Below are 27,827 nucleotides of genomic sequence, written 5' to 3'. Positions count from 1 at the left end.
GATTGATCGCTCCTCTCCTCCAATACCAAACAGCTCATGAAAGGTGAAACATTGCAAAGCTGCGCAATTTGCATTTGTTTGTCCATCTGTTCATCAGTGAATAGGTTACCACCTGGTTGATGATGATGAAGATGAAGGACAGAAGGAAAGTGCCATCATGATGCCAGAGTGACTCGTCAATCCAGCCATTTTCTTTACCGTTTGTCCTCCTTAGGACTGCGGGTGAGGTGGAGCGTATCCCCGTTAACTTTGGGTGGGCGGAAGTGTACACAGACTGCTCCCTGGATTGTTCGCCAGCCAATTGTTTTTTTTTTTTTTTTTGGAATGTGGAAGGATCCTGTAAAATCTGACAAAAACCCATGAAAGCATGGGGGAACATACAAACTCCCAGCATGAATGTCAGAGCACACACAAAACAAAAGCGATTTTTTTTTAATTGATAGTGTCCGTAGAGTACAGCTTTGTTTTGACATCTGGCCAACTGGTATAGTTTTCAGCCTTTTAGGGTGAACAACCAACTGATAATTATCTACTGCTACTAAAACTAATAGACAAGGGACTGATTTTGAAAAATTCAGCATTGTGGGGGGAAAAAATGAAAATTAAAGAAAAGAATAGAGAATAGCACAGCAATGTTGGTGGTCCTTCTCCACAGGTTGTGTCCTGATGACCTTTGTCATTCTCAAGGGGAAATGAGGTCTTATATTCTCACTTTAGTAATTCTCACTGTGTGATAGTGTAACGGCATATCAGTTATCATATCTGACGACAAAGACAACACACTCCTTACCTCAGCTGAAAAATTGACACTGCTATCAGTGAACGATAACTAGACTTTAAAGGAGTATTTTATTCCTTTTTCCCAAAGATATGCAATGTTAAAAATCCCCAAAAAAGAGAGGATTGTCACCATGAAGTCTGAACCTCTATACCAGGTGTGGGCAAACTACGGCCCGGGGGCCACATGCGGCCCGTTAAACGTTTTATTTTCTAATTACGCTGGAGTGTCAAACACAGATATTTTGTTGTAATGCTTTCGTTCATTTTCATTTAAAACTAAATGCTTTTTTTTCTCCGATGAGGTGTGGTTCCCAAAACACTCCATCCATCTGCTCCTGGTCCGGGCCCTCTAACAAATTTTAGAACCCATTGTGGCCCACCAATCAAAAGGTCTCTATACAAATGCATTTAGTCCACAGATACTGCTGGAATTTCTGAAGTTACGGTATAGTACAGTATTGTTTTGTGCCAATGCGCTTAAAAGTAACATCGTATTTTATTATGTCTGCCACTTTAAACCGAATAAGTTTAATAAGGTTCTGTTGCCAGGTCACTCAGATAGACTGGGAATTAGAATGTTGAATCATGAAATAACGCAAATGTCTACTGACGAACACACACACACACGCACACACACACATTTACTTCAACGGAGAGTGAGGGACACGCAGTCACAGTTCTGAAGTGAAGTAGAGTTCACGGAGCACCTGACCTTTCTATCTCAATGCACCTATACTGACTCATGGCAATTATCAGGCGGACCCTGTCCTTTGGTACACACGCACACACATACACGAACAGCGTCTATAAAAAAGGTTTGGACCAGATAAATCTCTGTGGGACAACCAACTCAAGTAACCACTACCTCAACAAACTCACACACTCACACACACACGCACTCAACATGCCTGCAGATTATAATGGACGGTGGGAGATGGTGAGCAATGAAAACTTTGAGGATGTCATGAAAGCCCTCGGTAAGTTGCTCGTCAAATGCCTCTTCTCATGTAGTCAATGTGGTGATTAGGAAAGAAGCCATTCTTAAAAAAAAAAAAATGAAATTGAAATTTGGAATGGTGGAGGATGAAGGAGTGTTGTTCAAAATAATTTCAGTGTGACCACGGGCGCCGAAAAGGGGGGAAATAAGGATAAGGATTCTTGGGGCCCATAATCGACAAGGTCCCAGACGGGCCCCTAATTAAACTATGATTCTGATCAAATAATATGACACGCAGTAATAAATGTACAATTAGCAAAATATTTCATTTACAATGCAATGGTGGCGACAGTAAGTATTTGTTTCAAAAAAGGTTCTCAATGCCTTCCCTTCTCCATTTACATAAAATGGTTCAGTGCTCCGGCCTGCAGAGACCGACAGCGTTTCACGTTATTAGACAGTGAATGGAGGCGGAGACAGAAAGATCTCCTTGAAGTCCTGTAGCCAAAAACGGAAAGTGAAGAAGCTTAAGCGGGAGAAAAAAAACATTGGTGGACAATATGTCACGCAGTTCTTTCATAGGCAAGGTGGGTTACAAGTTCATGTGATGGAAGCAACAGCTTGTTGATCCTTGTTGTTGATTTTCAGTGCTCACGCTACCAAGTAACTGTCATATTGTTTTCACAAATATGGGAATAGTACAAAAATATCAACAAAAAGCATAGTTTTGTGCACTACAATATACAAAATTTCCGGGTGGGTCCAGTAAGATTTCTTTTCATGGGGCCCAAAATCCCTGGCAGCACCCCTGAATGTGACACCATGAGTAAGGAAGCTTCTGACTCTTAGCACGGCAATTAAATGCTTTTCAACATTTTGATCATCATGGAAGGATAAAAAAAAAAAAAAAAAAAAACTGTTCTGTCTGTTTAAGAAATACTTTATTACTCCCAATTTTTAACTGCATTTTATGATCATGTCAATGATTTATACAATAAGAATATGCAAAAATGTATTTCCATATTTCCATAAATCTCTGCTAGTTTTAACGTTTTCAAATGATAACTTCTACAAGATTCCTAGAAAATCTCAATGTCCCATCACTGGTGAGCTATTTTTCGAATAGTCCCAAATGCTACTCATGGTTCGGGCGGGCTGGACAACGTTCCTGTGGGCGCCACATACAAAGACTCACAAAAATATTATTATGCATTGCATGCCTACTTATCAAATAAGAAAAGGTGATTTTATTATTATACCTTAACAAACAATTATTTTTCATTTACAATCAGTAATTTCGAAAATCTTGGTCAACTTCTCATGGAATGTTTCCAGTAATTTGCTAGGCACACGTACACCTCTTTGCAACTCTAACAAATATCATCCTTATTAAAATAAGACCAAACTCATTTAGATGGGTAAATAGTTTAGAGGCCCAAAAAAAACTGACATTCCACCTTGCTTCATTCATGCATGCAGACATCGACTTTGCCACCAGAAAGATTGCTTCCCATCTGCACCAGACTAAAGTCTTTGTTCAGAATGGAGACAAGTTTGAAACAAAGACGTTGAGCACCTTCAGAAACTATGAGGTCAACTTTACTGTCGGGGTGGAGTTTGAGGAGCAGACAAAGGGTCTTGACAACCGGAAAGTCATGGTAAGGATAGCTGGCTGAATTTTAAACATGTCCCTGAAATGTTTTTTTTTTTTTTTTTTTTTTAAGCAAACTCAAGATGATGTGTTGATAGTTGATCTGAGTAACGGCGGTTTACATTCAAAGATACTAACATTTGTTCTTTTTGCAACGTCACAGACCCTGGTCACCTGGGATGGGGACAAACTGGTGTGTGTTCAGAAGGGAGAAAAGGAAAATCGTGGTTGGAAACACTGGATCGAGGGAGATCATCTACATCTGGTGCGAAAGGAGAAGTGTCAATTGAGAAAAAAAACAAACAAAATGTTATTAAGGCCAGCTGCAATACCCTGAGAACTCTGAAACATAAACCAAGAAATACACAGCAAGATTAAACATGTTTGCTCCTCAAGTCACTCGATATAATCTTTCCCAACGCTCACTTTCGTACATTACACCGTCTAAGGCAATGACAATAAAAAGGTTGCTGTTTTATCAGAAGATTACAGATAAAAGATCTGACGGGTTATGTAAGAGAAAAGATTTGTTGCAATATATTATATTGTTGGTCTAAAGGTGTGTGTCCTTTCTTTTAGGAGATCCATGTGCTGGACAAAGTCTGCCACCAAGTATTTAAAAAAGCCCAGTAAGAGGAGCTCGGGTCTCAAATTGTCTTATGGTGCAAGATGCAGCCTATTTATAATGTATAATAGTAATAAACTGATAACAATGAACTTTCTTTGGCTATTATTCTTTATCTATTTATATCAGAGTGAAAACAGCCCACACACAAATGATGTGCATTATTTAGATTTATTGTCACCCTCAAATCGACACTATTGTATTATTTATTTCATTACAGCTTTGTAGCTAATACGGAGTAATTTGGGAGGCTGTTGTGCATGCTATGCCGCACGCAGTAATTCAAATACGAGTTTCATAGTTTAGTCGGAGAGAAAGCTAGCAACTAATCTTGCTCAAGTGTTACATGATTGACTTGAGGTAGCCGAGAGATTAGGATACTGAGGTGTAAGGTTCAAATGTTCAGTGTTTCTTGAGCTCAGATTACAATGAACCGATAATATTGACTGCCTCGGGGCTATTTGTGACATGGATGTTTATTTTAACATGCACATGTTCACACTCATTTACGAAACAAAATGGAACACATTCAAAAACAACTCTGGGGCAGTAACTTAATGAAAAAGGTAGATTTTGGTGCTTAAAAGAGAAATAATGTATTTGTTACAAATGGTCTGAATTTCACAATATACCAAAAATAAAAAACATTAAAATGTGTATACAGTATTTTAAATGGATACAAAAAGTCCACACACCTCCGTTGAAGTGCCAGGTCTGTGTGTGTATACGAGAGCGAGAGTGAGAGAGATATTGAGATTTTTTTTCCCCCACTCATCACATTTGGCTAGCCTGGAGATATTCCACTTACCAAAAGGTACAAAGACAGTTTTTATTACAGTGACTTTAATTTAGTTCCGTTATGTACACAATGTGGTGAGGAAAGCAAGTCTAAATGCAATCAACATGTATTGCGTCTCCGTAAATTGTTAATTTATGAAGCACATGATACTCTACGATGACAGAAGTCTCTCCATAGCCTCCAAATGAGAGGCTACCTTTAGCGTGTGGGTATTTTTCTCTGTTAATTTGCAGAATTCCAAATGGGAAAGGCGCAATTAGACAGCAGCGCTGTTCGACTCAGTCTGTTCGTAAGCCTGCAAGGCCAACTCAATGTAGCCAGACCTCTGGGATTCCTTCTGGGCATAGATCTGTTGAGACACAAGTGTAGATTTATTTATTACTTTCATGTGCATATGTATAGAAACGCAAAATTATTAATAGAGAATCACTAAAATATTTTAAAACCAACACTTGACTACAATAATGAAAGTCGGGCATTGTTTTGCTTTTGGGGTCCAACAGAAAAATCTGAAAAAAAAGCACACTAATGAAAATGGTTTGGACAAAAAAAAACAAACATTTTATTTCCAGAACCTTTTGAGGGAATCACTCCAATCAAATGATTTCTGTAAGTGCCAATAAAAACTCTGTGATACTTCCGAATCTGGCTCGGACCCAACCATCACAAAAAAAAACAAAAAAAAAAAACAGCTGGCCACTCAATTCTCCACATTGGGCGATTTAGCATAAAACCTGGATCGCCTTCTGAGGCACCTCCTCTTAAAATACGTTGGACGAAATCACTTTTTTAAAATCCAAAAACAGATGGAGTGTCAGTCAAGACAGACACAGGTTGCTACAGAAAGAGGATGAAAACGTGGGGATATACTAAGAGGCGGGGCTTGCTTCCATTAATTTGAATGTTACGACGCTTGTGTATATTTTTTCCTCCAAGTTTTGATATTACATCCACATGTACATATGAAATTATAAGTATGGTTAAGAATTGTTGGAAAACGTACTGTATTAACAGGTACTGTATTTCCACCGCTTGGCAGCGCATTGTGGTCGGCTGTGACTTGCTTGCTTATAACCCGGAAAAGGATTATTTGTCTGAGCGTGTGAGCATTCATTCATTTGATTGCTGATAATTTGCTACATCGCCACATCAATCAACTACGATTCAAATTGTGAATCGCCGCAAAAAACAGTGGCCACGATTAGGCACTCATAAAATCTTGTGTCATAACCCCGCAAAATGATTGAGCGTGCAGTGGAGTTCAGAAGCAGCACTTCCAAGTACACTCAATGAGAATTTTAGGGCATGTCTTGACAGATACTTTTCATGAGCTAAATGCTCCAACCTTGTCACGTTTGCAGTGACTTCTCTAGACTATATGTTCCATCTTTTTTCCCCAGATGTATTTGAATCAGGACTTCAGAATAGTCCAATTGTATTCTTCTTAAACATTATTTAGCTCCAGGGTGCCTTGATAGTCTTGAGATTTTCTTGCACGCTGCACAGGAACCATGACTGTTCCAGTGTTCTTTTCTTTGTATTCAACAACAGGCAAATATTAAAACGTCTACCTCAGTACTGAGTACAGCATATGAACCTAACCTTGAATTCTCATGATTGCAGTGTTCTCACCTTGAGAAGGTCAGTGTCTGCAGCCTGATTCTTGGAAGCTTCTTGTGCCGACTCGCTCTGAGGGTGGACCAGGTGGAAGAGAGAAACGAGGCTAACCGCATCCTGGACCCTGAATCACACAACAGCGTTTCTGTTACTGCTTGCACATGGCCTTTCATTTGATCCGTGAAATCAATAGCCACGACAACCTAATATTGATGGCAATTTTTTTATTTTTATTTTATAACTATGTCATCAAATAGAATATAAAAAAAGGCATTGTTTGGTTTGAAATATAGAACATAAGAGAAGAGCGGAAGAGCAATATGGTGATGGCATTTTGTGTGCGTGTGAGTGCGTGTGTGTATACAGTTGCAATAAAAATGATTCAATCCCATTTGCATATTAGGCTTACATAAGTAGCGGTAGTTCAATATTACTAATATTACCACCGTTTTTATTTAACTTCAACAAAGAATGCTAATTTTAATCACTACTGCAGACCCAAAATTATTCAACCCCTTCATTTGCCAGATATCTTGATAACAATATGAAAACGATATTATTATGGGTTCAGTGAAAAGTAAGCTTTTTTTTTTTTTTATTACAACTTACTAACAGCCATTAAAATAAAAGTCAGCAATAAATGAAAATAATTAAATTCACATTGTACTCCAACTGTGCTTTCATGATAAAAACAATTTGGGTCAAAAAATGTATTTAAGTATGCGTGTATATATACACTATAAGACATAATTGCATATTTATACATGATGTAGTACAGTTGGTCTTGCCTTACTTGAAATGTTTTTAAAAAGGTTGAAAAAATATGACCTCCCATACAAAACCTCTTTAGTGCCCTTGCATTGTTAGAGTAATAGCTTTGCTCTGGACAATATAATGTCATTTTCTGTCATACTTGTAAATGTTACTGCACATTGTGAATATTGCACTGAAGCTTGATTTCAGGAAAATCGCAAATCAAATTGAATTTGCACTAAAAATGTCTGAAAAATCGCAATACAATTTTCCTCCTAAAATCATTCAGCCCTACTACAGCCCCCCTTTTTATGGACTGGCTAATACAATTTCAACATGGTTAAACTCACAATTCCTTCTTCAACATGTCAACAATGAGGCCATCAATCCGGCGAGCGTTGACCAGGTACCAGGCCATGCCTGCATAATGCCGGGTAGAACGAAGAAGCTCATACTTCCCATGTTTGTCCAGATCCTCATAGGTGGCAGCATGCACCTGACACAAAGGTTTGGTTAATGCAACATTACTTACCTTTAAGACAGTCTACAAATTGGAGCTCGGTAGTTACCTTGATGTACTGTGATGAGTCAGGTTCAAACTGGACGAGACACAGGTCCAACACATCCTCGTGTCGGTCCTGAGTGAACACCATCTAAGAGAAAAGAGAGACAAGTAAAGTAAGAAAAACTGAAAATAAATGCAAAGGGACTTGGTGTGATTTTAAATTGTCACTAGTCTTTGCAGAATAAATATTATAAAGATTTTTTATAGTTGTTTATAGCTCTAACAGCCACAGAGAATTTAAAACAAGACTGAAAGTAAAGAGCATATTTCACTGGGTCATTTTTCACCTTTAGGTTCTCCTCACTAAAAAGCTGAGGCGTAGTGATTTTGCGTCCATCCTTTGGGAAGTACACTTGAATGAGTCGGTCCCTTTCCTCCCAGGTGGCTTTTCTTAGCGTGCCGTTGGTCTCCCTCACGACAATGAACCTTTCCTGAGAGGAAAATGTACACAAACTAATCATACTTCAAGATTGTTGACATATAAAAAAATAAAATAAGACATGCACTCTATTACATGTGATGTGGAACATGAACACGGATGAACAACATGCTGACTGAGAATCTTCCTCTGTTTTTTACTTATGGCATGAAGTGAATACAAAATATTGCAAGTTTCTAATATTTTCAGAATATTATTGTATTTTTATCTATTTACTGTCCACAAACATTTTGGTGGCAGTTGGTGATGATTTTGCAATGTAGCGGCTTCTATGAAAACTCTTTTTTCCCACCTTTCTCCAAAGAAGAACATGAAACCTGACGGTTTGGAGTGCTATCTAAATAATGGAAATACTTCTTAACGCCATACGGCATTTTTATAGCGTGACAGGAAAGGAGTCCAAAAGAAACAGCCTTGTGACTCTATGGATTTAACTAATTGCAGGAATCTTCGGGCCCGTTTGTTCACCCTGCCAACAAACATGCAGGTGACACGATGTACGTGTTTGTCAGTCATTAGCAAACCGAGCGTCCATCTGTGACGGACTGAGTGGTCCGTCAGTAGTAAACCCGGTTAGTGATTACACTGACGGATGAAAGCTTACTTCAGCTGGTGCTTAGTGTGTCTCCGTCATTCAGCAGTAAAATGGGTGACCATCAGTGACAGACTGACAAAAATGCCCACCTTTTGTACTTACCCTGTGTGGAATGTTGTAGGTGATGTCTGTGAAGACATATTTGGCTGTATCCATGCCATCCAGAATCTTGTCTACAGACAGTACGTCACTGATGGGCTTCCTCTCAGGTAAAATAGGTGGCATTTGCAGCAGCTTTTTAGCCTTCTCTGTGGCCGACTCCACCGCCTAGAACCATACAATGGCTACTGAGTAAGGTCATGTGTGAGATTTCAGGAAAAGGGTGATGAAAGTGGAGGTACCTGCTCCAACTGTTCATCTGTCATGAGTTTATACGTTGGCGGCTTCAGTTCCTGTTTCAGTGATCGGAACACCTTTTGCAAGTCCAGGCCCGTTATCCTGGTGAGGATGTCCTGCACAACTGGATCTGTGAACTGGGGCTTTGCATTGTTTTGCACTATGAAGGAAGAAAATATGCAATCCTAATTATGGCTCAGACTGATTACACATGGTAAACGTCCATCTAATTTCTAAAGTTATAAAATTGTTTATCGAGTTTCAACATAATAAATGCAGAAAACTACTCTTAAGTATGAATGTAATGTTATTTTTCTATCAAGACACAACAACCAAACAACACTAGCTGTATAAAAAAAGATGCTTTACTGTAATATCTAGTTAATGAGATCGTACTCTTGGAAAACGGAAAACATGCAGAAGATGTGGATGGCAAACTGCAAATAAAAATAGCTTGTACGACGAATCAAAATGTGGATATTATGTACTTGCGACACACCACAAGGTCAGCTTGATAATGACATCGGTTGTTCAACAAGTTATGATTATTAATATACATACCGTTGTCTTGTGTATCGCTGCAAAAAGTCCTTGTGCTGCATTTAAGGAGTATGGTTTTATTTCTTTCAACACTTTGCAGCCAAGAGTACCCTCGGCGTAAGCACCGTGCAATACGGAGCGCCGCCATTTTTCTTCTTCTTTGTTTATTTTTCCTCTTCTTCGTTTATTTTTCTTCTTCTTTTACGCCAGTCAGACACACATTGTAGCTGTCGTCACATCACTGCCATCTACCGTTCAAGCAATGGTCAAACAAAAAGTGACTAAAAAAAAGGCAAACTATAAAAATCCAATTATACGTTTAAGGTGCAGTGTTCAAATTCTAATTGTGATTAGCCCATAATCATTCATTGTTTAATTTGCGAAATTATTTTGAGATTAATCAGTTTAAAAAAAATGGCATACATAAGTGATAACGCATCATGGGACACTAAATATCATATTGGCATACAAAAAGGAAAATAATAAATTCATATTTGCTTTTACTCTAAAAGTGGATGCTGGTTTATTTTATGTGTGTCTGTTTGTTTGTTTTTTTATTTAAAAAAAAAAATGAAAAACTGGAAAAATACATTTCAGATTTCAGAAAAGGCACAATCTCCAGATTTTGACTCCGTGGAGTTGTTTATGGCTGAGTGGAACAAAAAAGAAGCAAAGCAACATACAAATGCTTCTGCAACAAAATTGAGAAGAACTTTCTGAAGAACATTTGACTCATATTACTGACAGTGGGTACAGCAGCCTCTGTAGCTATTTTAACTACACACAAATTTAAAATACATTTTAGTTCAGAAATTGGTTCCATGGTTCCTTTTGTAACTGAAATTGCTTATTTATTAGATGCTTTTATTTCCAAATTACAAAATACAATGATACAATGAACTGCATGTATGAGGGAAAAAGGGTAAAAAAAACTACTGACCGGTGGTGTACAATAGGCCTTTATAGAAATAATTTTATAAAGCCATCATTTGACTAAAACGTAAAACATACAACAAATACACTCCCTTCATCTACTCCTTTTCCCGTTATTCTTTAAACTCTGTCTTTGTTCTTATTGTTATTATAGGGCCCCTGTTTTGTTCGCGATGCAGAGAATGTCCTAAATTCAGTAGCGCTTAGTAATTAAATAATTCCACCAGTCCCAATTCCATTGATGACAACTATCATTATTTCCGTGTTCAGTATGCATCACACGTATAAAGATAGCGAATACAATGAATTGTCCTCAATACTTCACTCGGTCCACAAGATGGCACTGTAATAACATATGAACGCATAATGACCAGAAAATTTAAAGTGATTTTTACTCGATAGTCTCACCCATTTGTTTCCCAAAAATTATTAAGCAAATGCGTTCATTTTACATTCGACATATCTCATAACATCAGCAAACAAGAATGTGACAAAAAGTAGCAGTACTGAAATTAGGATTATTTCTATTTTAACTGAATTTCCTCACAAACTAAACCACAATTAAACCAATTTTGACGTATTTCCACTTGTTTAACACACATTATAATGTTACATTTGGATATGTTTAATTGAGGAAAAAGATGATATAGGCTACTGTGCAATATTTCATGACTTAATCTGTTGTATGAGCAGCTAGATGTGGATACACGCGTACAATAAATTGCATGTTATGTTCTTTTAAGAGACAATTAAATAGTTCTGTCAGTCACAATATGTCACTGTCTTGGATAGATGAACAAAAATACATTTGTAATTAATAACTATTTTAAAGCAAAGTGTACAATTGCTGCTCTCACAAATGCCGTGTCCACATATGACCTATTACCATGGTAATCTCATCACCTTCTGCATTTGTCCATTTATACCATCAGTATAACTAAACAATTGCAGTCATCCAACCATCTATTTTATTGGAGGTCACAGGGAGCCTGAACATTTCCCAGCTGCCATTCTTGACTGGTCACTAGTCAACTGCACGGCATGCAGAGACGGACAACCACACTCACAGGAATTTTCAGTTTCCACTCAGTGACGCTCAGCAGGCAGCCTGCACCATAGTCAGGCAAACTTACCACAACACTAACAGTAAAACTATTTATTTATTTAGTTTAAATGTGTTATCCTCATTATATTTACTCTAGGGAAATTTCAATTCATACTGTATGTTGTATATTTATGCTGCACGCCACACAGAGAACAGACATGCAAGCATGCAAGGAGATCAGACTGAAAGTGGTGTGCAAGCACCACTTGAGCTGGGGGGGAGGGTGGAGTTGCATGGTGCCTTGCTCAAGGACCACTCAATAATCTTCAGGAAGCAGATTAGTATCTCTCCAACAACGAGTCATCAACTTTTTCATTTGTCCCCAGTTTAACTCAAAGCAGTTCCAAAGCCCAAGTCTTGCAGATGAGCATCAGCCGCTCCTTTGGGGTATAATTAAATTTTTTTTATGATCACAGATACGGCATATGTGCAACTGAAACTATTGGCTGCGACTGAGAGAATTTATATTATGAGTACAATCAATTATGTGCATGTTTCTGTTACGCTATAGACATAAGTTTTGCTGCTATGGAGAAAAACTACTTCAACCCTGTACTTAAAGTTGCAATTGATTCATGCCATATCTAAACTTTAACAGTTATTCCGTTTTTATATTCCTCGTAAAATCATCGTAAATTGATTATTTATTTATTTAATATTATCCCTTATTTTTACACTTTTTTTATGGGTTGTAATAAACACCGCATAAAAAAATTGTTGGGTTGCTCTGAAGAGTTTGTTTCTCTTTAAAAATATATACCTTATCATCACCAGCTGACCAATCTAAAGTAGATAATAAATTAATTGGCCAAATAGAGGTGTGGCTTATGTGGGTAATGAGGTGAATCGTGAGTAGTACGAAGTACAAAGGCACAGACACCAGTGGAATGATGTGTTGATTGAGCTGCAAGAGGCCCCAACACTACCAGATGTATGCAGCTGGCACACTGCAGACGAAAGAAGACAAATAACCACACTGTAAAAAAACACAACTTCTATTGGGCTAAAACAGTAATTCAAGTCGGAAAAGCTTTCAAATATAAATTACTGACATTTATAGCAACATTTTTGGTTCATAAAATCAAGCAGTTCTTTGCTCAAAAACAGTTTGCTGAGTTGTTTTCATTTATATCTTGAAGTTAGGGGACAATCGAAGGAACAATTAGTTCGTAAACTTTTATTTCTTTGTCCAAAATGCGGCAAAGCCAATTTTCACATTGGTAAAACTTAAAATGTTTTCTTGAATTGCCTAACTTAATATATTATCAAAGTTTGTTGCCTTGAAATTTTGACATCACTCATTTTATTTTTAAAGTGCATGTGGCCCCAAAGTCAGCCAGTCAGTCAATGTGTTTCTCTCTGTCAGTCATTGGTAAATCAGTTTGGATTTAAAATGTGTAAATACATTTAATTGAGCTGAATCAAACTGGTCCGCTTTCTAATATATTGCGATGAATCATATTTTATTTATTATCACATTTTTTAACTACTATTTTTGTGAAGCTTATAACATATATTTATTTGAATAATAGAATAATATCTTGGAATTAATGCTAAATTACCAAATATGAACAATATTTAATTCAAAGACTGTTCTAATAAACTGTTCTAAAAACTTTCTTTGATTCTTGTACAGGCATTTTTCTCAGAAACATTTTTCAAAACTGCCCACAAGCACCACACGCCACAGTGTTGGTTTGCAAGTCCCAGGGGAAACTTGAGCAGGGTGTTTTGTTCTGAAATGATGAGCTAAAGAGGAACAGCTAATATGGTACAATATTGGCAAAATATGCTCAAACTGAGTTAACTGGGTTAAAATATTTAACTGAGTCACCCACCCTCTGCCTGCTCTGCTCATCTGTCCCCTCCCTGCTCAGTGGAGAAGGAGAGTGAAAAAAAGGGACTAGCCTCTGGTAATTTACTTTGAAGAAGAGACTTCGTTTAATGATTGCTGCAAGCTGCCACTCATTCTATTAACGAGGCTATGCCTCAAAAAAAAGAAAAGAAACGCTCATTACCACTGACAATGGCTGTGTTGAAAGCTTGACTTTTTAATACCGCAGTCATATTTGTAATTAGCACATACATCACCAGTTTGACATTGTTTGGAATATTTTAAGTGCTTTAAATCTATTCTGATAGTTATTTTTCATCACACTGGTTTGATATTTCTACACGTAAAATGACTAGACTTGACAACAGATTTGTTTCATGTCGCAGATGATAACCTCAAGTTGATTCTGGTTTCTTTGTTAAAAAATAACTTGGCCTTTAAAAAAAATGTTAAAACTTTTTGCACATATTGTTGAAATAAGGATCTATTTAATGTCGATATTTACCAGTTTTGGACTTTTTAATGGCTATATTATACTATACAATACAATTTTATATATATAACACAACAGCTGGAGCTGTAACAAAGCGTGCCATCATATAAATTTAAATATTGGCTTGTACTGACTGATTTATTTATATCCTGCTTGGCCCTTTTCAGGCCACCATGGCTGGGGAGTCAAGGCCAAGACCCAAGACAAATTCACCACAACAACCACTTGTCCAATTAAGCAATCTTACTCATTTGTAACACCATTAAATGTTGTCTATACCCCTGTTTTTAGAGGACACAAATGTACTAACTCCACATGAACTTCAAACGAGCGTGAAAAAAAATTGCTGTTGTTTGTGTACTAGCATTGTGGTGGGGGCAATGACACGCCCTTCTCCTCTGATGCACAAAAGCCTCGAGGTTGGACATTGTGGTGAACAATGACTGCCATCCTGTGGTTAACACAGTTTTTTTTTCTTTTCTCACCAAAAAATTAATGAAGGTCTACTCTGAGAATTGGTGCAGGCTGCCAGTTCCCCATCCCCAATATATATATTTATATATATATGTATGTATATATATATATATATATATATATGTATGTGTGTGCGTGTGTGTTTATTGTGTGAATTTACAACAAGAAACTCATTATCGCACTCCAAGCCTCAAGATTCGTATCGAAATGGATTTTGGGGTGAGGAGGAAATCACTGCTTTATTCCTGTGGTCAACTTATGTAAAATTGAAGACACTTTACAATTAGAGTTCTTACTACATCCTGTTGGAGTAGAAATAAGACAAGTTATAACTAAGTAACTTGCAACAACACCGCACATTTGATGCAAATAAAGGCACTTCGGTCTTATATAGTGGGGGAGTGGAATCTCATGCCAGATACTGAAATATACTATCAGCCTTCCATCCATCCATTGCCTGCTGCTCATCCAGGGTTGCGGAGGCAGCAGCCCTCTCACAAGCCACATCTTCCAACTCTTCCAAAGGCATCCTCAGGCCAGCCGGGAGACATCGTCTCTCCAGCTTGTCCTGGGTCGCCCTCAGGGTCTCCTGCCAGTGGGACATACCCGGAACAATTCACCAGGGACGCGTCCATGAGGCATCCTAATCAGATGCCCACACTACCTCATCTGTTTCCTCATAACATTTTCAACCCATCTGTTTCACAATCGACTGCGAACTGCTCCGGTGAGAGTTGAAGAAACTGGACCCCTTCATTGCCCCGTCTGCGCCTAGAAATTCTGTACATAAAAAGATCCTCCACTCCAGCACCCCTAAATAGACTTTACCAGGGAAGCTACGGAGTGTCATTCCTCTTTAATTGGAAGACACCTTTCTTAAAAAGGAGGACAACCACCCCGGTTTTCCAATCCAGAGGCACTGTCTCCGATATTCATGCATTGCTGTAGATGCGTGTCAACCGTGACAGTCCCGCAACCTCCAGCGCCTTTGGGAACTCCGGGTAGACCTCACTGACTCTTTGGCCACGTCGCCACTTGAGAGATGCTGGGAGGTGCGCGGCCTTGCCCTAGTTACTATATACATAATTTAATTTCAGGAAAAAGTGGCAGTCCTTTTGTAATTACATTTATGGACAATGTGCACATAATCAATACCATAGAAGAAATGAAGTGATGCAGCACATTAAGCAAAAAAGCCGTTTCCCATCTGGACTACAGATGGAAAATGAATGTATCACTGGAGCAATAGCATTCGTTGTGTGAGTGTGTGTGTGAGTTTTTTGTGTTATTGTTCTTTAACCCCATTTGTGACAAAGAAAGGTTGATATTTGTCCACATTTTTGACAACTTAATATTAATTAAACAATAAGTTAACAATGTTACATCAATGAGGAAGATGAAATTATTTCCGTCCATAATTATGCTCGCACAGAAGAAACCATGCCCATGAGCCAGCAAACAATTAAAGGAAGTGAATTGAGAGTTTTGCTCAAGTCAAGTCAAGTCAAGTCAATTTTATTTGTATAGCCCTTAATCACAGACAGTCTCAAAGGGCTTTACATAGCCACAATCGACATCCCCGATCTTAACCCCCAGGAGGGCAAGGAAAAACTCACAAAACCTCATTAGGGGAAAAGTGAGAAACCTTGAGAAGGGACCACAGATGGGGGAATCCCCCTTCCAGGATGACCAGGCTGCAATGGATGCCAACTGGGCAACATTTGGCACATACAATGATGCTATGCAATAATAGATGAGATAATATAAGAGTCAATTGAATGAAGTGCTGCAGGAAGATGACTTCAGTGGAGTGGGTCCTCATCCAGGGCCGTAATATCCATGGCAGCATATCCGAAGATGAGCCTTCGATCTTGTACCGGTCAGTTGGTGTAAATTCAGTACAGCTACTTCCAAGTGAATCGCCATCACCTAATTCGGGGAATTGGGAACAGAAAAGAAAGAACAGAAATAGCAAACAGGCCAACAAGTAGTTCAATGAAGTGCTGAAATATAAGGAAATCAGAAAAGGCGCTGCATGAAGACGACTTCGGCAGAGCAGGTCCCTTCCCGGTTCGTCAGTGCCGTAATCTTCAAAGCATGTCCCCATCACCTAATTCCCAAGCAGGGGAAGGAGGGGGCAGAAAAGAGAAGAAGCGGCAGTAAACAGGCCAACAAATAATTAAATTAGATGCTAAAGTATATAAATAAATTGATCAAATGTCGCGCTGCAGGAAGACGACATCACTGGAACAGGTGCATGCCCAGTTGGTCAATGCCTTAAACTTCCTAGTGGGTCACCGTCACCTAATCCCCCAGCCGGGGGAAAAGGGGGCAGAAAAGAAAACAAAAGAAAAAAAAAAGCGGCAGTAAACAGGCCAACAAATATTTCAGCTAAATGCACAAGAGTATAAATGCGTCTTTAATAGTGTTTTGAACATTTCTACTGAGGTGGCGCCTCTAATATCTGAGGGAAGTGCATTCCAAAGCATTGGTGCCCGAATAGAGAACGCTCTAGAACCTGCGGACTTCTTTTTGGCTCGCGGGATCACTAAAAGACCAGCATTTTGTGAGCGAAGGTTTCGGGACGGAACATATGGTACCACGAGGTCAACGAGATAAGAAGGTGCTAAGCCGTGCAATATTTTAAAAGTAAGTAGCAGAACTTTAAAATCACATCTCAAGTGGACCGGAAGCCAATGCAAATTGGCTAATATCGGGGTAATATGATCAAACTTTCTCGTCTTAGTTAAGAGTCTAGCTGCTGCATTTTGAACTAACTGCAGACTTTTAATACTCGACATGGGGAGACCCGAGAGCAAAGCGTTACAATAGTCGAGGCGAGATGTAACAAACGCATGGATTAAGATTTCCGCGTCACACGTTGATAGAATTGGGCGAATTTTAGCAATGTTACGCAGATGAAAAAACGCAGTTCGAGTAATATTTTTAATGTGCATTTGAAAAGACATAGTTGCGTCAAATATAACACCGAGATTTTTTGTTGAATCCTTTTGGATAATATTACATTTATCGATATTCAGAGTGGTGTCTTTGAAAAGGTACCGATGACGCGCTGGTCCAATGATGAGCATCTCGGTTTTATCTGAGTTAAGACGCAAAAAATTGAAAGACATCCATTGTTTAATTTCGGCAAGGCACGCCTCTAATTTATAGCAGTCGCGGGGATTCGTTATATCCAACGGCATGTATAATTGCGTATCATCAGCGTAACAGTGAAAACTAATGTTATATTTCCGTATAATATCACCAAGCGGTAGCATATAGATGCTAAACAATAGAGGTCCAAGTACCGATCCCTGCGGAACTCCACATATGATCTTACAAAGATCCGAAGTCGTATTGCCATGAATTACACGGTGCGTCCTCTCCGACAGATACGAATTAAACCAAGAAAGCGCTGAACCTGAAATGCCAACACACGTTTCAAGGCGTTTTAATAATATGTTATGATCAACGGTATCAAAAGCGGCACTAAGATCGAGTAAGAGTAATATTGATGAGGTGTCGGCGTCCATAGCTATGAGAAGATCATTAGTAACTTTAGCAAGGGCCGTCTCAGTAGAGTGGTCGGCTCTAAAACCCGATTGGAAAGGTTCAAATTGATTATTAACAGTCATATATTCATTAAGTTGTTGCGCTACGACTTTTTCAAGAATTTTTGCAATAAACGGAAGATTTGAAACCGGCCTATAGTTGATGAGACTCTCTGGGTCAAGGTTTGGTTGCTTAAGTAACGGTCGGATAACGGCGGTCCTAAAAGCTGCTGGTACTACACCCGTGGTAAGTGATAGATTAATTATATTTAAAACAGACGGTCCTAGGGTCGTAAACAGTTCTTTAATTAGTTTGCCAGGAAGCGGATCGAGCACACAAGTTGTCGGTTTTGCCGCACTAACCAATTTTGTTAGGCTCTCAAGAGATATTTTTTTAAATTGACATAAGGTTATCGGACAGTTATCAGCCCTAATGTCCCTATTAACACAATTTATTGCGGAATTCGACGGAATTTTAAGAACAGTGTCTTTAATCTCATCACGAATACATTCTATCTTCTGAGTAAAAAATTGCATAAAATCGTGAGCTGAATAGGAAGAGCTATCCGAGGTTGGTCGCTGTTGCGTTAGCATTGCTACGGTATCAAATAAATATTTAGGATTGTTTTTATGTAAGACAATTAATCTAGAATAATAATTAGTTTTGGCTAAATTAAGCGCTTCTTTGTATATTAGTAAACTATCGCACCATGCCTGACGGAAGACCTCAAGTTTGGTCGCACGCCATTTGCGCTCAAGCTTCCTACAAGATCGTTTCAGTACGCGCGTTTCCTCTGTAAACCACGGAGTAAGCCTCTTTGGACGAGTTTTAGTTTTTAAAGGCGCGACGGAGTCAAGCGCATTTAACAAAGCGACATTAAAGTTGTTTGTGAGATCATCAATCGTACCAATATAATTAGGAAACGAAGCAGTTGCTAAAGGGAGTAGCTCAGAGAGCGCAACGATGGTTGAGGAGCTAATGTTACGGCTGCTATAATTTTGATTATGGTCAGAACGATGACAGTGAGCCAAGACTTCAAATTTGATAAAGTAATGGTCAGATATAGCACTGGTATATGGTAATACAATTATTTTTGAAGATGCTAAGCCTCGGGTTAATACCAAATCTAGCGTATTGCCATTTATATGCGTTGCTTCATTTATTATTTGCGTGAAACCAAACATATCAATGATTGTCCGAAACGCTACCGTAAGTGGTTCCGACGGGAGATTCATATGAATGTTGAAGTCGCCCATGATAAGTATATTATCCGCATGAGTTACTAAATCAGCTACGAATTCAGAAAATTCATCTAAAAAGCCGGAGTAAGAGCCAGGTGGACGATAAAAAACGGCAAGATAAAACGGCAGCTCGGCTGAGGATCGCATAATGAGAACTTCAAATGTTTTAAAGGAATTGCTAAAACGAGGACTAAGTTTTAGGTTAGATTCGGAAATGAGGGCTACACCCCCGCCTTTCTTTTGAGGGCGCGCAACATGCGAGCTCACGAAGTTTGGAGGCAAAGCCTCATTTAGCGGTAAAAACTGATTTGGTTTTAACCAGGTCTCGCAAAGACCAATCATGTTAAGATTATGGTCTCTAATAAGGTCATTAACTAACAAGGCTTTCGATGAAAGCGATCTAATATTTAAAAAACCGAGTTTCAGTAAAATAGGTCTATCTAAGTTATTCCGCGCAACAGGACTCCTGGTCATAATATTAAGGAGATTGCCTTGCCTAGGTCCCGGATTGTACCTCGAGCGACTATAAACGCGGCGAGAAATTCTGACGGTCGGAATCCGATAGTTATTTACCAGCTTTCGAGTGCTATTATTTTGAGAGAACGGCTCGTCGTCAATAAAACCGACCGAGGAGGAATGCTTAAACCCATCATGTATTGCCACCTCAGTAGAAATTATATCAGTATGAGATCTACCAGCGTATGGTGTGTAGCGCTCAAATCTAGAAGAAAAGCTATGTGTGTTGTCTAAGTCTAGCATAGCGCTAGTTAGCTCTAGCCTTACAGACTCCATACCCTTCCTTACAGGCTCACTATTCGCCTGCAGCCCGACCTGCTCTAATATGAATAGTCATGGAAGGCTCAAACAATAATCTATGTTTCTAGAAAGAGTGATGGCGCCTTCCCAGTTAGGGTGAAGGCCGTCCATCCTCAGCAGGTCGGGTCGGCCCCAGAAAGAAGGCCAGTTATCTATAAACTGCAGTCCGTGCTCACTACAAAAACTAGCCAGCCACTTATTTAGCAAGAATAATCTACTAAACCTCTCATCATTGCCTCTCGCAGGCAAGGGGCCAGAGACAATTACTCGATGCCGACTCATCTTTCTGGCGAGATCACAAGTCCTTGCTATGTTTTTCTTTGTGATCTCTGATTGCTTCATCCTAGTGTCATTGGAGCCAACGTGTATCACTATATCTGAATAGCTAGCGTTGTTTGCACAGCGCTGGTGTATAGGTGTCTTGCGCGCTAGCTCCATAAGATTAGCTTCTATGTCGGGTGCTCTGGCCCCAGGAATACACATTACTGTGGCTGGATTTTCAAGCTTAATGTTGCGGGTAATGGAGTCACCTATCACTAAGGTGCGGGAGCCATGAGACCGAGGTGGAATGGAACTGCTATGTGTCTTAACAGGCTCACCGCGATTAGCAAGCCGTTTACGGCCAATGCTAACCGGACTAGCAGGTTGGCTACAACCCGTGCTAACAGTCGTGTCCGCCACGTTTACGCTTACCACATTACTCTGCTCTAGCTGGCGGACACGTCCCTCTAGCAGGGAGAGTCTTTCCATGAGAAAGGTGCAAGTGTTGCATGTGGTGGTGCACGAAACCATAGTTGCGTTTACTCGCCCGGTGGATAAAAGCGGAGGAAAAGATGTCGCGACGAAAGTGACGTCCTGTCGCGCCGAAAGTGTCAAATGACTTGCAAAACCTTTCCATTGCTAACATCAACACAGGTCCATGTTGCCTCTGTATAGATATTATATGAACCTGATAAAAGACATATTTTGTACAAAATATTTATTATACTTAGTATACTAAGTAGAACATTTTGTTGTACATATTCTCACACACTTTAAAACAGAGGTAAAATATGTGTCACCCTTACTGGGAGCAGCAGGAAGCTGGGAGGTGAAACCTGAGTGCGGAAGAGGGACTGGATGGGGGTCCAGCATAGAGCGTAGAAGGAAGGCAGTGGGTTGGCAGGCACACTTACTTAATGGAATTATATGTGATGAGGCTGAAATGTAAAGTTGCATGTCATCCACTTATGTATGATATGAGATGTGATGCTTCATAATCTGAGCAAGCAGCATGTAGATGTTAAATTGAATGGGTCCAAGAATGGATCCTTGTGGAACCCCGCATGTGATCTTCGCTCAGACTCATGACAACCAGTTGAATCAAAGTAGTTCCTATCTTGCAAGTAAGTTTTGAACCAATTTAACAGTGCCAGTAAATCCAACCTACTGTTCTAGTCTGTCGTATATTAGGATTAACTGTGTCAAATGCAGCATTGAGATCGAGCAATACCAAGGGCAGTGTTTTTGAAGGCATGTCATTTAAGACATTAATAATTACAGTCTCAGTGCTGTGGTGTGGTTGAAATACAGACTGAAATTAATTAAAGAAATTGCTTTGCACCATAAAACTGTGAATCTGTTGAAAAGCAGCCCTTTCAATGATTTTTCCCAAAGATTGAAGATTTGGTATGGGCCTGTAGTTAACTCATTCACTACCAGCCATGTAAAAAAAAAAAAATGGATCTTTGGCGTCTTTAGCCGTCAATGGCAGTAAATGTGTTCATTATTGTTCACGAATCCAGATCGGTCCACATTTGACAAAAATTGGTGACATTCTGGCGATCTAAACCACTCAAAGAAAAACTGCAAAACACATTTGGCAAGTAAAGGAACAAACCTTGAAAAGGGACGACATATGGAGAAATCCCCCTTCCAGGATGTCCAGGCTGCAATGCCATTGTATAGCCGAGTGCAAAAAGTTATTTAAAACAACATTAGAGTCCATTTAGTGAAATGAAGTGCCGCAGGTAGACACATCTGGGAAAGTGGTTCTTCCTCAGGACCTTACTTAAAATCCTCCACGTCAGATCTTGTTCCGGTAACTGAGTCACTTCAGGGAACGTCAACTTTTTATTAACACAGCAGAACACAAATTTCAGCCTGTGTCTCACTCAACATGACTGACATTCAAGCACATACTCCCTGCTAGCTAGTTTTAGACCCACAATGCTTTGTGTTTCAACATATCAAGGTCCCCTGAATAATACAAAATACATAACACTTGGGAATTTAAATCATGACGTAGAGCTTTGTGGCATCCCAAAAAATGAATTTACAGGGTTTAGGCTGAGCTAGCTCACTAACTACATGCTTAGTGGTTGAAATAGAGCGAAGTTATAACTAAGTAACGTCGCATAGCCACCGATGTGAATGAAGGCGTTTAGTTCTTATATAGTCGGGAAGGGGGAAATGTGTCAGTGATCTCAAAAAATCTGGAAATCTGAAATGGTGAACGGATGGATTTTTCTGACTCTGCTGTACCTTGATGGGACTTCCAGCGGTCCGAGGGCGTTGTCTATTACAAGCCCTCTATTAAACAACTATGGGTGCAGGTGAGGGTTTGGGGTTGATTGTTACGCACAAACAATCAGCAGCCAACTTTCATCTGTGTGTGGATATTTTCTTGCAGTTCCTTTTATGTGTACATTGTGCGCTTGAGTACCTACACCAACTGTATTATTCTTCTGCCATGTCGACTGCACGCATCTCCTGCACTGATATTAAAGGGAATGAGGGGAGCAGCTTCCATAGAATGGCAAGAAAGCCGACTGTGTTAACCACCACAATAGCGCAAACCCCCCTTTCTAACTGCTCCCATCTATGAAAATACCAAAAGAAAGAAAACTCTACCAATGTTTAGTTATACTAAATTTTGGGTTAAACTTGTGGCGGGCACAAAAATAGGGCCATGAATCTCTACCATTCAGTATCACATTGTTCTGTGTCTTTGCACATTTTTTCAGCAGTTATCTACAAATGTGTTGAAGGAAGAAACTGATCTCTGAATTTATATTAACGAATCCAAAATAGTCATTTTGTAAAAATGTGTGTAGGAATCAAATCAAACTTTATTTGCAGAGTGCTTTGCATACTTAACCATGTACGTGCTTGGCCATTTGTCTGAATGTGCTCTGCCATTGTTTGGCGACCAGTCCAGGGTATACCACTGTTCTTGCCTCAAGTCACCCTAAAGTAGGCTTCTCTGACTTGCGACCCTGGCAAAGGTAAGCTGCCCATAAAATAAATGCTTAATTATTCCGTTGAGCTGTTGGATAACACATGGTAGGTTAGAAGTCTCTTATCGCGGGAGACATGACACATGACACACTGAGGAGCTGAATGGCATGGATCAGTGGTAGAGTGGTTGTCTCGCAACTAAAGTTGAGAGAGGTGGGGGTTCGATCCCCGGCCAGTGGGTAGATGACTAACATTGTGAAGCTTTTGAGTACAGAAGGAAAAGCGCAACACATTTACTTGCAACGATTCAGTTGATCTCATTCACTGAATTCTTAAGTAGTAACATGGTGTTGCTTTTCTACACATTATTTCACATCATACTACAGGAAGTGAGCTGTTGAGTTTGTGTGCGTGTGTCTGTGTGTGTGTATACGTGCGTGTGTGTGCGTGCGTGTGAGTGCACGTGAGTGCTTGCGCGTGTCTGCCTGTGCACCTGCGTGTGAGAAGTTGTGGCTTGGGAGTGAACACTCAAGGTCAGTCTTATTCTCCTCCTCCCCCATTGAGCAGGAAGAATGAAGATGGGAGAGTGCAGACTGAAGGCTAGAGGAGGCACAATGATAGGAGCAGTGAGGAGGAGGGTGGGATGATAGTTTGGGTGGACAAGGGGGCACTGTGACATTGCTGTACATCTGGCATCCAAAAGATCCCTCTGAAGCCATTTTATAATTAGAGTGACTGTCTGCAACACATTATCACTTTTTTTTTAAAATTATAATACTGAGTGACTAACTAGGGGGCCTGGCCAGAAAGGTGTAGAGGGAAAGAATGTCGGAAAAATTAGCACCAATGAATATGGGGAACATCTCAATGTAAATTTCACAACTGGAAAAGTATGACACATTTACCAGAATTGATTCATTGGCTGTGTCAGAAATAATGACAACTTATAAATCCTACAAACATTACTTTTAAAAGAGCCGTAATCGCTTAAAATGCTCGCATACTGTCAAATAAAATAGACCTAACTGAGGCTCCATGTGAGGAATGAATGAACATAGACTTCTTTAAGACCAGTAATAGGCAAACTAAGGCTCGTGGGGCGTACACGACCCACCGAACATGTCCATCTTAAAAAAAAAAAAAAATGCCCCTGCAATGCCTGTGTTTCCTCCTTAGATGGCACACTGACCATTGGTGGTCCTTTGTTTGAGTGAACTGGCGAAAGCTTGTGGCCAGATGCAACAACCATTCCGTGACAGTTACATTCAAATAATTAAGTATTGTCTTTGTTCTCGTTCACGTTCTCTACTAATTTCCTCTTAATTTAAAAAAGTATAAATGTAATTCATTCAAGCTGGGTTCAAACTCATCACACGGTGCGCAGCAGTGCTTGCCTTCTTGGAAAGAATAACTGCACAAGGAACAAAGATAAGATAAGATTTATATTTATCTTTTGTCATTTTGTTATTAGTCCAATTTTATATAGTGAAAACAAATTATTGAATTTTTTTTTTTTTAATTTAATTGTTGAATAAATTAACATTTATTCAGACAAATAACATTTAAAAAATTACCGAAACCAACAATTTAATAACTGGGGATGTTTTGAGCATGTGGGGGATAACACTAGAAGTGGACTTTTATGAAGATGTGTGTAAACACCAAATTTTGCATATTCATTGACACAAACATACTACCTGGATGCGAGATATTTTTCGCACTTGAAAGGCGCAGTCCTCACTGGACACTGTTATTAGTAAATCAGGTTGTTCATTTATTTGTGTGTGATATGAGCTTGCACAGTTCTGCAAAAATACCAAATGATAGTCCAACCTGCCCCGACGCATATTGAGACCACACCTCATGCATGACTTGCACTGGGCATGACGATAGAGCCCTAAGTGGTTAGCATCACAGTCGACAAGTTCTGTGTTTGAGACTATTCTCATGAAGACATTCAGGCTTCCATGTTCTCCCTGTCCGCGGATAGATATTCTCCACGTACTCTGGCTTCCTCCCACTTCTAAAAAAACATCCCTAGCTGTTAGGTTAATTAAAGACTGTAAAAGGTCCATAGATGTGAGAGTGAATAGTGGAATTTTTTTTTTACATGCGCTTTCTCACCCAAGGTCAACTTGGATACTCACATTTTACCCTAATAAAGACAAGCCTTGACAAAAATGAATTGAGAGTTATGATGTCAGAAAAATTGAAAATCGAAGCATATTGGAGATTGGCCAGCATCACTTAAATGGAGTTGTGTTGTTTTTTTTTTATGTATTTTATGTATTTTTTAATTATTTAATCTTTAATTAATTTAATTGCTATATTTAATTAAATTATTATATTTGCACTGGAGAGGGGAACTCTCCAATCGCGTTGTACTGAGTACAATGACAATAAAGGGCATTCTGATTCCTTAGCGTTTTCTCTTCACTTACTTTGTAATGAAACACACTCATTTATATACACACACACGCACACACACTTGACTTTATGTTCACCCTTGTCCATGAAGTTGCAAGTCAAACCAACTTAGATACACACATCAGAAAGAGCTCTGCGTTACATTTGTTTCCAACCAAACTCGCGACTGGCTGAGTTCACAGGTTTGTCTGCAACATGAGAGGCTGCCTGCCAGATCAAGACCCCCTCCCTTACTCTCGCTTTGTTATTTTTATAATTTAAGATTGCGTTGACCAAGGGATGAAGTGACAGAAGGAGCGTGGCACTGATAAGGAAGCTAATACTCTTCTTTCTCGAAGGTTAAAGTTCATCTCTGCTCCACTGGGGGATGTGTGGGTTGTTTTGAGAGACTATGGTTATTTGGAGGGATAAAGAAGCCTCTTTTATATCGCATATATCTGGATAAACACCCTTGAGGTAAAAACGAGGTGGAGGGCATTTCAGAACAGAAGCCTTGTTGGGAAAGGAAATACGGGAAGATCAGAAGTCGGAAGTGCTCAGGCGCACGCACACACACGCAGACACACACTCAAGTTGTTAATTAGGCCGTTGATTGAGGCAGCCTCTAAGTTTAGCCTCAAGTCCCCAGCTTCCAGCAGGCAACCGTTTATGTCTCATCACCAGGAGGGGAAACGGGAGAAGAAAAGACGATCCATAACTGTCACGATTGTCATGGTAGAATTACGCACAAGAAGGAGGATGTAGGCGCGCTGTGCTGAGAGGGAAATTGAGTTACACGTAAGATGATGAAAACGCTTGTTATTGTTATTTACAGGGGAGATGATCGGCTGCGTGTTTGTTTTTCCTTTTCTTTTTTCCAAGGACCCACTGCTGATCCAAAACAACAATGGTCTTGATTTTGAAAAACAAAAATACATTATTAACTCCTAAAACCTTGAGGAATATTATACGGACTGACAAGATGAAATTTGATATTTTAGGCACATATTGGTCTTGTTAAAACTGGTGGACAGTAAATGAAGCACACCTTCAGAGAAACACTGACATGAAGGTTTGGGGTGACTGCATAGTGGCAATCTGTGATCACCCTGGCCACTTTTAGATTATCCGCAAGTGGAGAGCTTCTTGCAATTCATTATAAACATACTTTGTATGCATTGATCTGCATGGACTCCAGCCGTGTAGAATGTGCATCTCTCCTGAGCTTAATTTGAAGGGCATGAGAGGAGCCATTGGTTTGGAAGCAAGCTGGTTGTGATCATGCTCTGTACGATGCACACGGCCGTTTCTACCTACGAGCTTTTGAGAAAATACCGAAAGAATAAAAAGTCCACCCTTGCGCCCAATCAGATCCTGCTTGAAAATAATGACCATCATGTCGCTTGACATTATTATGTTATTTCTTCAAATATGGAATGCTCTGTAAATAATGTAAATTGTGTATTTATGTTTTGGTAAAATTAACTTTTGAATTTCAATGTATTAATTGAATTGCTGATATTGTATTGCGTAATCAAACGTCTTCTTATGTTGCAATTCCATTTCTAAATTTATAATTCTTGTGAAATAAATCCGAACCATTTTACAGGAATAAAGACATGTAATTAACTCTTAAAACAATTGGGTCAAAAATGCCAAACCCAACTTTTTAGATTATTTATTTTACCCCCAAAATGGAACAAAGAAATATCCCCATTGATTGGGGAAAAAAATCATAATATGTCACTGTTATGGCCTGTTCCTGTCAAGGGTCATTGTGTGCCCCTTGTTGGCTGCAGTTTATCAATGGTAGTAAATGTGCCTTACTGTGTAACATTCAAATCTTACATTGCCCCCTTGGACCACTCTGTCACACCCCACACTGTTCATACTATTGTGCCTTCTTTAGACTCCAGTCTACTGTTGTTTGAAAAACACCCATAATATCTGTTTCTAATTTTTTCCGCCCCTTCTAAAATGTGTTATACATTAATTTGGCGCTAAAAGCAAAACTAATCTGATCATGAGAATATATACTTAAATATACTCAACCATAATTCTGATGTGGGCTCCGATGAAAATTAGACGATTCTCTACAGCTGCAGTTGTGTTCA

At 39.3% G+C, this 27,827-nt stretch overlaps 2 protein-coding genes across 2 annotated transcripts; one reads left to right on the top strand and one right to left on the bottom strand.

Annotated features, from left to right (window-relative positions):
* Positions 1-1,684: 1,684 nt before the first annotated feature.
* Positions 1,685-4,001, top strand: rbp2a (retinol binding protein 2a, cellular). Its single transcript, XM_088301311.1, has 4 exons — positions 1,685-1,757; positions 3,197-3,375; positions 3,532-3,633; positions 3,948-4,001. Exons 1-4 carry the CDS (start codon positions 1,685-1,687, stop codon positions 3,999-4,001), a joined length of 408 nt encoding a protein of 135 aa, XP_088157437.1.
* Positions 4,002-4,451: 450 nt separating this feature from the next.
* Positions 4,452-9,818, bottom strand: mrps22 (mitochondrial ribosomal protein S22). The gene is made up of 8 exons (XM_088301310.1): positions 9,659-9,818; positions 9,103-9,257; positions 8,864-9,028; positions 8,015-8,158; positions 7,732-7,815; positions 7,513-7,658; positions 6,425-6,533; positions 4,452-5,141 (listed from the first exon to the last, which is right to left on the bottom strand). Exons 1-8 carry the CDS (start codon positions 9,783-9,785, stop codon positions 5,049-5,051), a joined length of 1,023 nt encoding a protein of 340 aa, XP_088157436.1. The 5' UTR covers positions 9,786-9,818; the 3' UTR covers positions 4,452-5,048.
* Between the last annotated feature and the right edge of the window lie 18,009 nt (positions 9,819-27,827).

Source organism: Idiotropiscis lumnitzeri, chromosome 7, assembly GCF_059441095.1.
Source record: "Idiotropiscis lumnitzeri isolate Australia: NSW breed Sydney's pygmy pipehorse chromosome 7, RoL_Ilum_1.0, whole genome shotgun sequence".
Lineage (NCBI taxonomy): Eukaryota > Metazoa > Chordata > Actinopteri > Syngnathiformes > Syngnathidae > Idiotropiscis > Idiotropiscis lumnitzeri.
This window is presented reverse-complemented; position numbering and strand designations above follow the sequence as displayed.

Excerpts from the sequence above, each read along its gene's own strand:
- rbp2a (XM_088301311.1), top strand. The coding sequence starts at position 1,685 with ATGCCTGCAGATTATAATGGACGGTGGGAGATGGTGAGCAATGAAAAC. Across the intron at positions 1,758-3,196 it reads GGATGTCATGAAAGCCCTCG|ACATCGACTTTGCCACCAGA; the intron begins GTAAGTTGCTCG and ends TCATGCATGCAG. Across the intron at positions 3,376-3,531 it reads TTGACAACCGGAAAGTCATG|ACCCTGGTCACCTGGGATGG; the intron begins GTAAGGATAGCT and ends GCAACGTCACAG.
- mrps22 (XM_088301310.1), bottom strand. The coding sequence starts at position 9,785 with ATGGCGGCGCTCCGTATTGCACGGTGCTTACGCCGAGGGTACTCTTGG. Across the intron at positions 9,258-9,658 it reads CAGCGATACACAAGACAACG|TGCAAAACAATGCAAAGCCC; the intron begins GTATGTATATTA and ends CTTCCTTCATAG. Across the intron at positions 8,159-8,863 it reads CCTACAACATTCCACACAGG|GAAAGGTTCATTGTCGTGAG; the intron begins GTAAGTACAAAA and ends TTTTCCTCTCAG.